The sequence below is a fragment of the Brachionichthys hirsutus genome, chromosome 11, assembly GCF_040956055.1.
Source record: "Brachionichthys hirsutus isolate HB-005 chromosome 11, CSIRO-AGI_Bhir_v1, whole genome shotgun sequence".
NCBI classification, from domain to species: Eukaryota; Metazoa; Chordata; class Actinopteri; order Lophiiformes; family Brachionichthyidae; genus Brachionichthys; species Brachionichthys hirsutus.
This window is the reverse complement of record NC_090907.1, coordinates 7463308-7478040: the sequence shown is the minus strand read 5'-3', so window position 1 is coordinate 7478040 and position 14733 is coordinate 7463308. Positions and strand designations below refer to the sequence as shown.

Here is a 14733-nt window from a genome sequence, read left to right as displayed (position 1 = left end):
TGTTTATTTATTCCAATTGTAATTTGCACAATCTAGTCTAGGTTAATAATTTATGAGCTGTGATCCAGTGGAATAACGTTACCTCCCATAGTGTCCGGCAGATAACGTATGAATCACGTAGGGTGAAAGACGATCTCGGTGTCGCTGAGAGAAAGGATCGTTTGATTCTGCTTTGTGGTCCGTAGTTTCAGACACATGAGCAGCGAATCATCACAACTGATGGATGTTGATTTGCTTTCTCACCCTGTTCTCCGCATTTTAATCTTTTTGGAAAAATGTCAAATAGCAGAAACTGTTTTTTGCTTAAATCAACTTCATCCAAGTGAAAGCGGAAGGTTTTTGAAATCGGAATTTCATAGATTTTCATAAAAGAAATCTAGAAAATGCAGATTTGGCAACATTTTCAACTCTTTTTAAATGACATCTAATACCTTTAACAAGGCCTCAAGGAATGAGTTATTTCACTCTGCAATTCTGTTTCTGTTACTTGCCAATGATGCCAAAAAAGTCCTATTGAGAGGGAAGGTCGACTTAAATGGTCTCATTCCTTGTCCCTAATCTGCTCAGATTTGCAGTGCTGCTGGTTGTGTCATTGTAATCGTCGGCATCAATTTCATTCATGCAGCATTAAAACGAATGATTTATTCATTTTAAAAAGCATCAATATTAAAGCAATAATCATAAGGGACTCCTTGTTATTTATCAGAGGATGATGGTGGCTTGTTTTCTTCTTTTAAACTTGACCTTCCATGAAGCTACAAATATTTTTCCTTAAAGCTCCCTGAGCGACTGGAGACAAATCCGTGACCCTCCCTCCACCACAAAGAACCCTTTTTTTGCAACAGTCCCATCAAATGTCGGCAGCGTTGGAGTCAAAGCAATGACTAAAGGGACAGAGGCAAAGAGCTGTCACTGAAACAAGCCGCTTCAGCAGAATACGTTCAGCAGTCCTTCCAACTACACAAAATGGTCAAAATTAACACACACACACACACACACACACACACCCCTCCCTCTGATGCTTCAGGTGAAGTTTGACTTTGCCTTTTTTCTGACAGCCAGAAATATGGTGGTCAGAGCTCAAAACAAGCTGCATGTGATGATGATGCAATGTGAACTATTAACCCATTCAGCGAAGGAAGGACCGGAGATCATCGTTAAACCACGAAGAGCAAAACGAAGAATCAACTGGAAGTTTCTCCTCTCGTCCACGAGGCTTCTTCAGTTCTGATTTACCTCCACCTGGATGACTGAGAACGTGCACAGACAGAGACCAGCGGGTTCAAGGATGCATGGATGGATACACAAATGTACCAATGATGTCAAACTGACCTGTTTGCTGCCGATTTCAGACTCATAGCTCCTTCCTACATTTGTTGTGGGTGTATTTCCTTCTCCAAATAGAAGTGGTCATCTTGGTGTGTTTGTGTGTGTGTGTGTGTGGTCTCCCACTGCTGTTAATTTGACACAAACAAGCCATTTTACCGAGAGATGTCACGCTGTGTCGGAAGCAGGAGAAATGCTGCTGCTGGTCTGCATGTTGAAGCACAATCAACGCTCACACAAGAGCTTCCTCCCTGAGCCCCTCAGGCGTCATCCGCCCGAGGCCTTTGTGACAGCTGTAATAATACCAAGTAAAAACAGCAAATTCTGGTCTGAATCATGCATTGTGTGAATGTAATCATTAATATTGCAGCTGGTAAGAATGGGGATGATTTGAAGTGTTTTATAAGCTGCGAGGCGGTTTATTCGTGAGGACTCATGGCTATTTATTACATGATTATATGTTCCACAGGCTAATCTGTGTAACCGGCCTCAAGCCTAAAGCCATCATGTTAAACGGAGTGAAAAGTAGGACGACTGCTGCAGTAACTTCCCTCAGTCGTTTTTCTTTTTGCACACAGTCTCGGTGAAATCACAACTGAACGATGCCTCGTTACTTTTGAATCAGGTGATGCAGATGAGATTTAAGAGAAGTTAATCAGTTCTGTTTCTCCTCCTGCATGGGATGTAGCCGGATTTCAAACTCTGTTAGGGATGTTAGAATTCTGGTACTCCGGTCGCTTCACCGAAGAGGAATAAAAGTTTTGTGGAAAATTGGAGAAACATTAAATTGCAAAACACAATGTGTTGTTAGTTGTGGCCTTATGTCTTTACGGTACTGCTTTCCTACCATTCTGTGTGTCAAGGACTTTCAAGAAAACCCTTGTGATGGTTTTCTGTTGTTTGCAGTGGTTTTATATCCGGGTGGTTCAGAGGGAATGGATCAAGCTGTAAATCCCCTTTCATCCGCACCCTTGTATCTCAAGGTCATGGAAAAGACGCATAGACAAGTCCATTTGGACCTTCTCACCTGCTGTGAGCCTCTAAAGGCCGTCTTTCTCCACCGGGTGGAAAACACGCTCCTTGCTTTTCACTGAGTAGCTCTTAGAGCCCCCTAAACAATATGCATACAGTGAATGAGTCTACCCTAGTGGCACGGCCGTGACTGCATTCTAGTGGAAAAGGCAGAATGTCTTATTTTCCCTTTCTCGCCCACAGGCTCGACCCGAAAGCACAGCGCCACACACTGGTGTCTGCAGAATATAGCACAAGAATCAGTGGACAGTTCAGACGAGGAGTTCTTTGATGCCAGAGGTTGGTGTTACATTTTATGAGTCCACTTCATCTTGTGCTCCTCCGGTGGTTTTTCTGTCTCTCCAATGGTAAACGCCTCAGAAACCATCTCAGCCTCTGCACGAACATTTTAAATAGACCGTTTTCCTTACTTAGAGCTTCTCCATATAGAAACTAATGAAATGTAGACTGCAGTCGTTGTCATGGGTTCTGCTTGCGCTGATAAGTTTGTGGAACTTCATTTGGGCATCTTTGCTCAGGAAACATTATTGATGTGCTGCATAATGTGATTGGTCAAGAAGAGTACCGGTACAACAAACATAGCAGTTAGCTCATCGGTATTTCATTTGCTTCTGTCTGCATCGAACAGGATAACCGATAAAAAGTCACACACACACACCTACCCCCCCGCCCACACACACACACACACACCAATGATTGGTTGCTTAATGTATTGATTGATTACTTCCTGGCATCATTAAATGTCTTGTTTTGCACAGAGAACTGAATTAAAAAGTCATCATGTGCAAAAAACCTTTCAGAGCTGTCAAATGTAAAGGTTATTAGGTTATGGGAAACTCAAGGTTATGACTGTTAAATTCCAGTGGTTGGGGGAAAAGGCCTGTTAGCCTTTTGTAATTAAAGCTTTGCAAATGTAGGACAGCTGCAATGAACAAAGTGACAGGACCCATTGCCGTCTGTCTATGGGGATATCATTGAATTTGTGTTTTTCTGCATGGATGAAATGTGACTTCAGAGAATCCGATGGAAGAACGCCTAACAGAAGGATCCTGTAGCTGTCACCGTTCTGAATTGATTCAAAGCAATTGTCCTGTCCGCGCCACTCGTGGAGACTCTTGTGAATTTATTCAAGATGTCAGAGTGACCAGAAATAGACACACTGGTGAACTAGGTTTCTACTGGGATCCCTTTGCAGTCCCAGTGGGAGTTCTTCGGTGAATAAGTTGGACACTTAGCCCACTAGCTATTCTCTGCACATGCTTATTCACAAGAGAATGATAGAGCTACAAATTTACACATTTTGGGTTTCTATTCTAACATATACAGCCAGGGGTGTGTCGGGATGTTTTTTGTTATCAAACATTAGCATAAACAATATAAAAACACGCTGTAGTGAATGAGGTCATCTGGAATGTACTCAGCTCCGTTTTCACTTCTGTGTGTGGAGATTCCATTAATAGATTATTCATTCTCCTCGTATTCACTTGTCTTAATCTCATTTTGCTTTCTCCTGCTTCAATCTTTCATTCACTCTCTTCACATGACTTTGATTTCCCCTTTGCTCCCTTTCCCCGTGCGTTTTCTCTGCTCAGCCAAAGAAATGCACATCGCCTGAACACACTCTCTGAAAGCCATGATATATTTATTCTTATCACAGCTGTCGCTTATGCAGAGACGTGAATTCCTCCAAGTGCATTTTGGGAATCAAAATTCATGGTACCTGTCAATCTTGAGAAGAGATAGTATGCATGTGTGTCGTGTGAGCAGATGTGCCTCATCATCCCGACGCTATTTGCAGCTCGAGATGCGACACTCAGCTGTGAAATGTCTGTAGTGTGATGGGGGCGCGAGACAAGGACCTCCTTAATCTGTTTTAATAGGATGCCATAGGGAGAGAGAGACTGCAAAACCTCTGAAAAATGACCAGCTGTTTGTCTTGCATGAGTCAGCCTGTGTTTGTACAGTAAACAGGCAGCAAACAGATGGTAAGCTGAGCTTAACATAAAGACTGGACGCAGGAGCAGCTGGCCTGGTTCCGTCCAAGCAGCCACGAGCCCCTCATGACTTCCTTATCAGCATGTACTCTTTTATTTCATTAATATGTGCAAAACAGAAGTGTTAAAATGACATGCAGCCATTTTGCTACTTTACACACGTTTTTGTTTGTATAACATTTGAATTTGTGACAGTAAAAGTTGCTGCTCGGAGGAGTTTTTAGCTTTGGACAGATGAAATTAAAATGGGATTTATTATGTGAAAATGTTGTAAATGTGAAAATAATGCTGCCCCAGGTTTATATAGCATCTGGTATAACATTCAACAAGTCTGCCAATGAAAGAGTAAAAAACGAATCAATCGTTCTGTCTAGTATTGGTTTGCTGCTTCCATATTCTCGCTCATGTTAATGTCACTGATTTTTAAAGATTCCATCTTTAATGAAGTCCAAACGCGGCACACCACAGGGGGATCTGAATTTGAAAAGCATCCTTTTATCCTTTCAAAGTGCATGAAAGCAAGGCTGTTTGAATCAACAAAGGGGCTTCATTATGGAAGGAGCTACGCTGAAAGATGAAATGCAACAAAGATTTGGAAAAATATCTACCTGGAAAAGAGCAGCGGAGGCATCAGGACTGTATTTTTAATACTTACAGTTGCTTACTATTCTACTATATTGTCTATGTGGTGAAAGTGGAGCTCCGGCCTATAGAAACAGGCAACAAAGCAAGTTATTCCGAGCATAAACATAGGCTCAGCATGAAGAATGCCTTCCTTAAAAGGGAAGCCAGGACCGGGTCGTGAAAGACTTGTTTAGATGACGCCTCACTGCAGGACTGAAACGCTCTTATCTTGGCTGCATAGACATTTTCTTCTTGTTTACATTTGAACATTGTAGAAAGAAGTCACTTTGGCCTTTTGACATAATGAGAAAGTGAAAAATTCAGACTAGCGGGTGATTGAGAACCCGCTTGTCATATTATAGGACCACCGCTCAAACCATCGCAATAAGCTCGGGGCAGTGTTGTTTCTGTGGTTATGATGAATGCTTTCCTCCGTGCTCTGTAGCCCAGTGGACCTGAAAAAAAAAAACCCACGGAAATGCAGGAGTTAGTTCAGTTTTCTGCTAAAAGGAAGAACGGTGACTGTTACCATCACTGATTGTATGTTATATGTTCAATTTCTATACATCATCTCAGTGTATATTATCTTCTAAATGTCCTATCTTGTCAGGTAAGGACCTTATCCTGCAAACCAATTGGGATTTGAGCCTAGGTTCTGTCCAAGGTTTCTGCCTGTTAAAGGGAAGTTTTTCCTTGCCTCCGTTGCTTGCTCTTGTGGGTCAAGTTGGGTTCTGTGTTTCCCTGCAGGTCTTTCCCTGCTAATCCTGTAAAGTGCCTTGAGATGACTTTATGTTGTGATCTGGCGCTATATAAATAAAACTGAATTGAATTGAATTTGGAGGTTTAGAAATGGCTATATGCTAGAAAATCTTTTGTGTGTATTTTTACAATATTATGTTTCTGCAGCTGGACAATAATCTTAAATATTAGACTAAGTTATTGAAGGATTTCCTGACCTGATTGTGTTGCACTTCTTCAAGAACAAGGCTGAAACCAAAAGTCATGTGAAATGCAAGATGTGAAATTTGCATATAAGGGCCTCATTGAGATTTGGTTGGTAGGGAGTTATTTATTACATGCCAATCGTAAGAAATCTTCCTTGAATAAATCACAGTTTAACATCAGCGTAACAATAATAATGCATTGATTTTATATCGCGCTTTTCTAGATACTCAAAGACGTTTTACATGGTATGTGCATTATTCATTCACTCCATGCTTGGTAAGATGAAAGGGGCGAGGCTGCCAATTCGCACCATCAGTCCTCCTGACCCCACGGACATTCACTCGCTAACTACATTCACACAGGCAATGGGGGTGAAGTGTCTTGCCTAAGGACACAACGACAGTGCCCAAGCTGGGAATCGAACTCGTATTTTAATTTTTGCAGTCATTTCCTGTCCAAAAAAAGTAATGTAATAATTATGCACACTTTAATATCCCTAAAGTCAAATCCGTATTTATTCTAAACTTGAAGCAATTAAGCTGGTAGAATATGAATATAAATACCATGGAAGAACAGAAATCCATCAGCATCTCTGTGAGTTGCTCCTAATTAGAGCTGAAGGCCGAGCCTCAGTTGTTGACGTTGTGTGTCAGCCGGTGTTTGTGCTGCACAGCTGTTGGATGGATGCTCTGAGGCTGTCATGGCTGTTGATCAACTCCTCTGTCAACTGTGCAGCTGCAACTGGCAAAGCCCCCCCCCCCCCCCACACACACATCATCGCAGCCCCCTTTGAGCTGGCCTGCAGTGGCAATGAAAACAGAAACGTACCCCCGTAAACATTCCGAAAGATCAAATTGTTATGGACTGGTGACAAAGCCGCTTTCTGTCCACCTCTTGTGTTCCCTCTGGTAGCATAGCAAATGTTAATTTTTCCACCAGTGGCAGGTCAAAATCCATTTTTATCTGCTGTGGGAGACACGCACAGCTAATCTCCTGTGTCTACAGATAAAAGACATTTGAAGTCCACATTGGTTAAAAAGAAAGACAAATACAAAGAAATCTACTTATAAAAGGGTTTTTGTATTCTTTCATGATCATAAGAGACTCAATGCTGACTGTGAAGACAGCCATTGTGCTCGCTATTCCACCAAAGACGAGCAGAAAATGGTTGCACATTTAAATATTGTGACTCATCTCAGTGTTTATTCCACATTTTGGTGCCTTGACTTTGCCAGCAGCACCATCCCATCTTCATTAGTTTGCTGTAAATCTCAGCGGGATTGAAGAAGGCAAATATTGTGCTTCATCCAGAAAAATGTGGGGGATTTTTTTTGAGGCTGAGGATAACAGAATAAGTTTTGCTGTTTGTGTTGTTGAGCTTTGTGTCTCTCTGTATAGAAACATTTTGCTGAAAAGATTCAGAAAAGAACAATGGCTCAATTTTAATCTCCACAATAGAATGCATTTATTTAAGAAATGGTCAAATCAGGCGCATAGTAGGGGAAGAGATTTCCCTTCTCTTCCTGAAATACCAAATGTTGCATCTCATACGCTTAATGCATGCATATTTATTTGTGTGGGATCCTCTCAGTGGAGCCGTTCCTCCGTGTCTCCTGTTCAGCGGTTTATTCATGCAGGATTGCTTTAATTTCCTCTTTTCATTCCATCCATGCCTGTAATATTAAAAATGAAATTTCTTGTTTCTGCTTTGCCCGGCATGCTGCTGCTATCGCTCATTGTTGCATCATTCAGACCCCCCCATTATCATTCAACCTCCATTTACATCTCACACATGAGACACAAGAGACCCGGGTTTGTGTGCATGAATGAAGAGTGTCATTTCGTATTAGGATTATGTGCGCCTTCGGGCCAGTCAAGCTAACGCCAACTCAGTTGTCACATTGTTGTGTTAATTGATGTGCGCTGACAAATTTGTTGCGCGTTGATACGGATGTATTATTTGATAGCATACATTTTAACTGTAGTTTAATAGTAATGGCCTGATTGAGCATGAAGGGAAATCCATGATGTTGGCTGCATGCATTGATGTCATTTGTATTAACGCAGTTCACAAACACTTATATGAAATATCTGTGACAGTCTTTGGTCAAAATGCTCTGTCAGAAACGCCTCTGAAAATGAAACCCAAAGTAAATTCATACGCTACCATGGTAACCGGCGAGGTGACTTTTTTAGCACACACTAAAACATTAACACCAAAAATACGCTATAATGTATTTCTTACTAAACTTTGGAGGCGCTGATTGGGAGATTTTGCTCACTCGTATCCTGTCTCCAGTCCACTTAGCCAAGCAAAGTTTTTCCTTGCTATACAATGATCATAATTACATTTCCAAAAATGTCAAATCAATCCATTAAGGAGAAGAATAATTGTTTACTTCAATAACTCAAGTTGTGCACATGATGAGAATTCTAACAGGAAAAATATTCTCACCTACAAAATAATTAAGCAAAGCAGCAAACATTCCTTTCCTCCCTTCATCCTGATGTTCCTTTAATTACAGTTGGTGAGTGCCTGATTCCCAAATCCGCCATTGATCTATGGGTCTGAAACTAAAGCCGACCCTCTCAAGGATATAAATACAGAGTTCTAGAGCAAGAGCAGCTCATTTCTCATTGCTTGTTTCTCCGAGCTGTTCGTAAAAGAGCAGCAGCCTTCATCCGTATTTGTAATCCACACCATCCCCTTCGTTTCCCTATGTCTTCAATCACTTCCATCCTGACAGGTCAGAGGGAGAGTAAACTACTCAGGACCTTTGTCTCAATTCGAGAGTGTTTCTGGAACGTATCATAGTAAAAATAATCAGCCAGAAGATTCGCTCAAGTTCTTTTTTTTTTTTTATCTTCTCTTTATTCTGGAAAGAGCCTGTAAGTGTTTTATTTACAGGGATCATTTTAACAGTTGATTAAATTCTGTGGGACGATCATATCCAGTTTCTGTAAAATAGAATAATCTGACAAACAAAACCATTAAAGGCAGATTTGACTAATTGTTTTTTTTTTAATGAAACAATCATATTTTATTTTTTTCCTGCTGCATCTGAAATATGATCTTTATTATGTATGTACCAATATAGTGAGTCAACATACTATCGTTCAACACAGTTTAATGTGAATAAAATATATATGAGATAAGTGTGCGTCGCTTTAAATGCACTGTTCAGCCTTACAACTCTTCATGAGAGCCTGTTTCACACGTTCATTTATCCTTCTCATACATCCGCTGACAGCTGGGTTGTCTGTCATCCATCTTCTCTCGCCGACTCACCTCACAGACTCGATCTGTTTATGCCAATTTACAGGATAACCCCGAAATCAATCTCCAAGTGCGCCGTTGGAAGTTGAGAGGCTCTACAATGAGGCCAGAATTAGTATTTTGGTAATTCTGCTACTGCAAATAATGCATGATGATGAGATCAAGCAAATGAGGATTTCCAAATGCAAAATGACAGACGGGGGTCAACCGAGTCTGAGTCGTCACCATTTCACAATCAGCATCCATTCATTTTACTTCTGTCCTGACACTTTCTGTCTGGGAGCCGACAGGTTGAAGGCTCTAAATCTCTTTTTACTCCCTCGGGACTGTTGGCCTCAGGCACATCTCACACTTCTATTTCTCCTTCTGCCTGTTGTTCAAATCGGATTTTTGCTGTTTTCTTGTAAATTACAAAAGCAACAGATATGGCAGCATCAATCACTTTGGTTCATTCTCTCGGCTATTTGTTTTTATTTGCCTTGTTTTCCCTGCGCCTTATGTTTTTCTTCTTTAGATTTCCAGTTTCTAGCGCAGTCATTCAGCTCAAGCACCCTTCATCTGGGAACGTCTATTTTGGCTGTGAGCATCTCTGCCTAGCTCTCGTTGCAAGAGACGTGCCAGTGATCTGTGTTTGTTTATATGACCTGCACTGCATTTTTCTGAATTGCATTTTGTTTTTTTTACCTGTTGCAAATCTCGATCCTCTTCAATTTTCTTTCTGCTTGCCTGTGCATTATCAGGAGAGGGCACAGGAGGGGCAAGGAATCAACTGACAAAATGTGACCAGTAGACTGGATACATATATAGTAGTCAGAGAATTTCAGCGGTGCCATGCAGGGAAGTCTGTCAGGTTGAGGGTTTTCATCCTGCATGACGAATCCTGTCTTGGATGACAGTGTGCGTTGAGGAGACAAGCCTTTTTGTCATGCTAAACCGCATGCCTTTCTCATTGACAAATCTCACATACACCAATAACCTTTTGTTTGGTGTGATAATCTCGAGCCTGCTGTCTTCTACTTTTTCTGGCTGTTTCGATATCTGCCCCGGTCCATTTATGTGAAGCCCTCATGTGTTTGGATACCTGCCAAATCACTCAGCAGAAAAATAGTAGCTTCACATATAAACTTACATGGGAGGGTAGCAGGTCCAAAGAGGAGTCGATGAGAATCCACAGGGAAACATTTACAGTCGGGCAGGGTCAGTCCAGTTCAAGGGACTGACAAGAAGATGAACAAAGCAGTGGACCTTTGGAGAAATGGATGGAGTCAATGCACTTCTTAAACATGCATGTCCTCCCAGACATCCTTCATGACATGGTAGAGCCTGACACCAATGGTAGAGCAGCAGCAGTTGAACCCATTCAGACACTCTGGGCTCTGCTGGACTGGCAGGGTGGCCAATTCAAAATATCTTTACTGAAAAACCGGAGCAGAAAGCTACGATTCTTTTTTGTGTTATGGAATGTAATCCTTTTATTGTCATTGCCATACGGCAACGAAACATGTTTGATGAGTGAGCATTGGACGCACTCTCTTCTTCGTCCGGGTTACGTGATGCCGCTCGCTTAGAAGCCTCTCAGTCTGCTAATAGGTGTAACATTTGGTAAATGTGATATATGTAATAAACACTTAACACCTAAACAGGAGATAATGCCTTTTAAATGTGTGTGTGTGTGTGTGTGTGTGTGTGCTAGCAGATGTTATGGAAGGGAAGAGCGCCATTCTGTTGGGCATGAGTCAGTGGAACTCAAATGACCTGGTGGAGCAGATCGAAACTCTGGGACACATGGAGGACCAGTCACATGGTATGCAACCCCCCCCCCACACACACACATCTAAACACAGACACACACAATGACATGTATTGTTCGCTTGCACTTCCATAATGAGGGTTCAAATGTACTGGAGGCAATCTTTGTCGTGGTCTATGGCTGACCTGCACCTTCTTTTTAAAGCTGTGTGACGTCCTCCCGGGGGAGGGATGATTCAGAAATGCAACCTGTTCACCCTGTGCTGTGTGAACCCACATTAATAACAGAATCATCACATATGCGGGTTTTACACATGCAGTAGTAGAAATATGACCCTTCAAATCCTAAATGATTGGACACTCCTTGTTTGCACGGGGGGTGGGGGGGCGACATGTAATTACTGATGATGTAGATGAGCATGAATAAACACAAGCACACACTGCGTGAGCAGGAGAATCACATCAGGTTGACAGAGATCTAACATGCAGACTTGTGATACGTTTCCAGCTCAGTGCTCCTCTGTGCTTGGCAAGCCCTGACAAGTGCCACAGAGATACCAACGTGCACACATCCATGCACGTTGTCTGCACTTTCTGTGCCACAGTGTATTCATGCATAACAAAATCCTCACTCAAAATTCCCTTTTCACCGTGAAGAGGCTGGATTCACAATCAGTGGGTTGCTTCTGCTTCGTCTCCTTGTTCAATTGTTTCATCAAATGATGGTTAGCAAAACAGCAAAGAAGACAATATGGGAACGTTTTCTTTCACGCTCAATGAACAGATCTTCCTTTGGAGATTTCCCCATTTCCCCTCTGGTTTAGTTGAATATCCGCACCGCTCTCACTGCTCACTCTAAGCTCCTGTGAAATAACACAACTGCTGATCTTTATTTTTGGCTGAGCCCCAGATTGAATAGACCTTTTTTGATCTCGTCTTAGAGAATAGGCTTCTCTGATGGTTCAGTAATTTAAGTATATCTTTATCTGTTGCAATTAGAATTATCCCAAACAATAAAGTCGACAATATTGTTCCCATAAAAAGGACATACATTGTTAAGAAGCAGTTCTGACAGGATGACTTTCACATTGCACCAGGTTGATTATAAAAGCCAGCCATTTTGCCACTATATAGCTTCATTTATCAGAGTCTCTGGTCCACAATAACTGAATAACGTGTCTCACACAGATTTAACAGCACAGCATTTTTCAAACACAATCATAAATGTTCAGCCAGCATGCTTTCCAATTCCCACAGCGTAGAGTGGCTTATAATGAGACAATCGCTCTGCATTATTGGTCAAAGCACAGAGTGAAGGTTAATTACTCCATATATGTGTAAAAGGGTTTATATCATCCATTTTTATCATGAATTCAGGCAGCAGGTATGGTATGTAAAACAGCAGGTTAACTGCCTGGCTTTATGTTAGAGTCAGTTTAACATGCTTCCATCACAGACAGTGTTTTATAGCTTCACTGTCAGTCCTGCTGGGATCAAATGGAGGTGCTATGCTGTTATGTTGTTGTTGTTGTTAACTCCTGAATGGATGCTGCTACCATTAATTAAAGTGGTACAACTAGAAAGTTAAAGACACCCTGGCATAAAGAAACATCAACAAACAAGCCCCGCGATGCGCTGGCGACAAAACTGGGGCGTACCGGTACCCCGCCTCTCTCCCAATTGAGCTGACACCCGTGACCGCAAGCAGGATAAAGCATCTGTAGACGAGACGATTGAGGTCGTCTTGTCTACAAGACTGGATTGATGGATCAACAAACGACAAACAATCTTCGCTTTTACCTGCATGTTTTTGTGAATATAGTGAAGCATTTACCAAACCGAAAGTGATCCTGATATTTCTTCAAGAATTAGCGACGAAAACCTTACATTGATCAGGTGTATACAAACTCGACGCACCCTTTGCTTCTGATGGTTGCGTAAACGACTGTCAAAGAAGAAGCTGAGTGGGTGAGGGGTTTCTTTTCTCAATTTAATTGGCAGTGATAAGCACATAAGTGCGCATTAGTTATGGATGAAATTAATGAAGGCGGACCAACTTTAATACATGCACGTGGAGTTTAAGAAATCAAGCAGCGATGGTACTAATGAGAGCTGCTGATTGGACAGCTTCCTGCAGCTGCTGTCACTCACAGTTCCCATCCTGGCTCCTGCATCAGAAATCCCATCACAAAAAAAAAAACAAGGCCCCTCTTTGTGCGTCATATCTTCTTTAATGCCAGGTTTGTGGAGTTGGAGCTGGTACAAACTGCCGTGCTTGAGAATTTAAGTACCTCCAGAGCCTACAGAAAGAAAAATAACACTGCTTTTGATGACTGTTACTTCCCCAAAAATAGCCAATATGCAGTCCTTGTTGTTCATACAGAATTGAGGTGGAAGGTTAACCGTCGCAGTGTGGCAGCAAAAAACTAGAAAAGCACTCATAGAGCACAGACCTCCGCCGAGCAGCTCATTCCCCTCATAATTAGATTTACACCATCCACATGGTGATCTGGATCATCATTTTATACACCAACCATGAAAAGTAAAAGTGAATCTGAGTATTTCTAACTGATTTTTTAATCCTTAATGCGGTTTTCAATGTCAAATTGTTATATTCTTTTCCTAATCTCATTCCGGATCCGATCCAGTTCAAATTTGGTAGACACATAGAGGCCCCCACCCTACATGACTGTGTCAAATACCATAAACATCGGCCAATAATCAACCGAGATATTGAGGAACACATTTTGACTGCAATATTACCGAAACTTTAAAACTGATAAAAACAAAGAAGTTTGGCTTGGAGTGAATTATTGTTATATGTTGAGCTCTAGAGAGACCTGTCCTAGGTCTTCCCCGGGGTCTCCTACGGTTGGGACGTGCCCTGAACACCTCACCAGGGAGGCGTCCTAAATAGATGCCCGAGCCACCTCATCTGGCTCCTCTCACCGCGGAGGAGCAGCGGCTCTACTCCGAGCTTCTCACCCTATCTCTGGCCAATCTATGAAATGAAAAGAGAGACAAAGAGTACATGTTGCTATGGTGATGTAATCTATGTGAAGCACTGAATCATACAGCAGGTGCTTTCCATTTCAATCACACATCATGAGGGATGAGTTACAGGTGAGCGTAGGAGCACAGGTGACGGGGATGAACTGATGAGAAGGATCTGGAAGACAGTAGAAGTTAGTGCATGGAAAAACATAGGCCCGCCTAAAGCTGGGACACTTCTGAGCATTAGAAATTAAATATGTTAATATTCTGGAGTATTTTGTTTTGTATTTTGAGTATTTTGCCCCTCCTCCTCATCCCTTTCTGTTCTCCTCAGCTTCTATATCCATCCCTCTCCCCTCAGTCCTTCCGCGCCTTCACACCCATTTTATCGCTTCGCCACCTCATGCTCTTTCATTCCGTCCTCCCGGTCTTTCTTCATTCATTACTCCACAAGCCATGGGCGACTGAAAACAGTGTTACTGTCAATGCAAGCAATAGAAACCTCGGACACGGAGAAAAAAGGAGCACATCCTCCTCTCATTTTCTACTGCGCTCTTCTTCTTCGTCTCCATTCATGGCGGAGCTGTAATCTAACATCAGCCACCGCTCCAGTGTCTTTCAGGCCCTCCACCTGTCCACTATGCCAGTACCGTTAACTTTATATTATAGTCACGTTACATAACTCATTACAGAGTCTGTGATAAACAAAAACTCCTGACTCTGGCTTGGCGGAATTCTGCCTTCTTGCTGCCAAGCTGGGATAAAATTAGCTAAAAGGCCTACGTCAGATGT

The 14733-nt window shown here is 42.0% G+C and overlaps 1 protein-coding gene across 1 annotated transcript in view; it reads left to right on the top strand.

The window, feature by feature from the left end:
* The window catches only part of pitpnm3 (PITPNM family member 3), a 48448-nt gene that overhangs the window by 6257 nt on the left and 27458 nt on the right, over positions 1-14733 (top strand). The window contains exons 2-3 of the mRNA XM_068745295.1: positions 2542-2637; positions 10892-11002. Of these exons, the coding sequence (XP_068601396.1) occupies positions 2542-2637; positions 10892-11002 (207 nt within the window). The remainder of the gene's footprint in view (positions 1-2541; positions 2638-10891; positions 11003-14733) is intronic.